The sequence below is a fragment of the Plasmopara halstedii genome (assembly GCF_900000015.1).
Source record: "Plasmopara halstedii genome assembly, contig: Scaffold_2949, whole genome shotgun sequence".
In the NCBI taxonomy this organism is placed as follows: Eukaryota; Oomycota; class Peronosporomycetes; order Peronosporales; family Peronosporaceae; genus Plasmopara; species Plasmopara halstedii.
The window spans coordinates 1-1734 of NW_020189854.1; the positions used below are offsets into that span (position 1 = coordinate 1).

Consider the following 1734-nt stretch of genomic DNA (forward strand, 5'->3'; position numbering starts at 1 on the left):
TCACTTCATTCTCATGTCCTTTCAATGCTAAACATGGCAATCGTCGGATACTTTTATCACTTGAGTTTGATAAATTCAATGTTTGATCATACAAAGTTCTTAAATGTGCATCCCAAACATATACAAGACCATCTGCAGAAGCAGCAGCAATAAAATCTCCTTCTGTTGAAAACGTGGCTTTGCTGTAAAATGACGTAGTTCGATGTCCAACACATCGAAGAATCGTTTTCGGTTGACAATTTCGTGCATTTACTCCAAGATCAAGCACAGCAACGGAATCATTTAATACATTAACAAGTAAACGCGATGTACCATGTTGTGTAGCCAAGAGTTTTAAAGACGAAATACCACGACGTGCACCTTTTTGACTTGAACACGAAAATTCATATACTGGTCTTGACATTTCTTTCTTTTTGATTCGATTAATTCGTCGAATATCCCAACATTTGACCACAGTATCCACAGCACCAGCAGAAAAGATTTCATATTCATTTCTTCCAAATTCAACACACGTTACACTACGTGAAGAAGTCAAATAGTTGGAAGTTAGACGTCGACGTTTTAAAGTCGATGACATGAATGATGATGATACGTTTCTTGTCATTTCTTGTTCAGCATGCACATTTTCAATGGCAAGTTTTGGTGTTCCTTTTGTACGTATATCCCATAGTAAAATCTTTCCATCCCGACCACCAGATGCAAAAATGTGCTCATTTTCTCGTGCTTGACGTACACACTTCACACTCATATCATGACCTTGAAATGTTAAAAATGGGTTTGTATTCCCACTTTCAACATTCCATACTCGTATTTCTAAATCACCTGCAGCTGTAACAATATGCTTATCATCATGAGTCCAAATAACATCAAACACAGCATTCTCATGTCCCATCCATCGAGTTTTCCATTCTTTTGTATCCACATGATAAATTCCAACAATTCCTTCTTCATTAACAGCAACAAATAAATTACCACGATATGCGTATGCAACTTGAAAAATTGGTCCAGACGTATAAGAAACATTTGAAACCATTTCATGTCTGTCTCCAAGAGCTAAAACATGGTGTTTTGGACAAGAAAGTGAAGCTAAAACGGATCGTTGGAGTGAAATACGTTGAAGAGTTAGGAATTGGATGGGACATATGTCGTTAAAATACTGAGAGGGACAGTATCTTTGTCGTGAGGCACCAAGTTGTAGCCTCGTAAGTTGTGGCATAACATTTGCCATTGGGTTTTGAAAAAGTATTGTTTTTAATGTAATGGGTTGAATGATACCGGTGTCAGTACAGTTTGAAGTTGCGTTTTTGTCTGACGGACGTCATTTTTAGATTTTTCAAGGAGAAATAGACAGGAGAATGTGAACAAAACTTGTGATGACATTGTAGAGCGAGTCTGCTCTCTGGCTATTTCTCTCTCTACCAGTCATTTCATCTAAGTGTGACATGAGAAATATGGACCGTTAAGAATTGTAGTATTTCTCTGCCTTACTTCTAACTTGACATAAAACCCACACAAATGTAATGTAAGATTTACTAAAAATACTGCAAATAATTTTAACCTGATACCACTACGTAATTACTAGAAAAGGTGCGTCAGAAACGTCTCGTGTCAGAAAGTAGTCATTAAGTAGGCAGTGAATGTCAAAGCCCATGATTCAGCATTCGTGTATATGATTGGCTGTATATACTTTTCAGCTGATTATAAAATGAAACCATGGAAGGTTTTTTTTTTTTT

General features: G+C 36.7%; 1 protein-coding gene across 1 annotated transcript; it reads right to left on the bottom strand.

The window, feature by feature from the left end:
• Positions 1 to 11: 11 nt before the first annotated feature.
• On the bottom strand, positions 12 to 1033 carry PHALS_06114 (WD40 repeat-containing protein L2DTL; the record flags this gene model as incomplete). The annotated part of the gene is made up of 2 exons (XM_024719345.1): positions 12 to 27; positions 93 to 1033. The coding sequence occupies 2 exons, from the start codon at positions 1031 to 1033 to the stop codon at positions 12 to 14; spliced, it is 957 nt and encodes a 318-aa protein (XP_024584653.1).
• Positions 1034 to 1734: the final 701 nt, after the last annotated feature.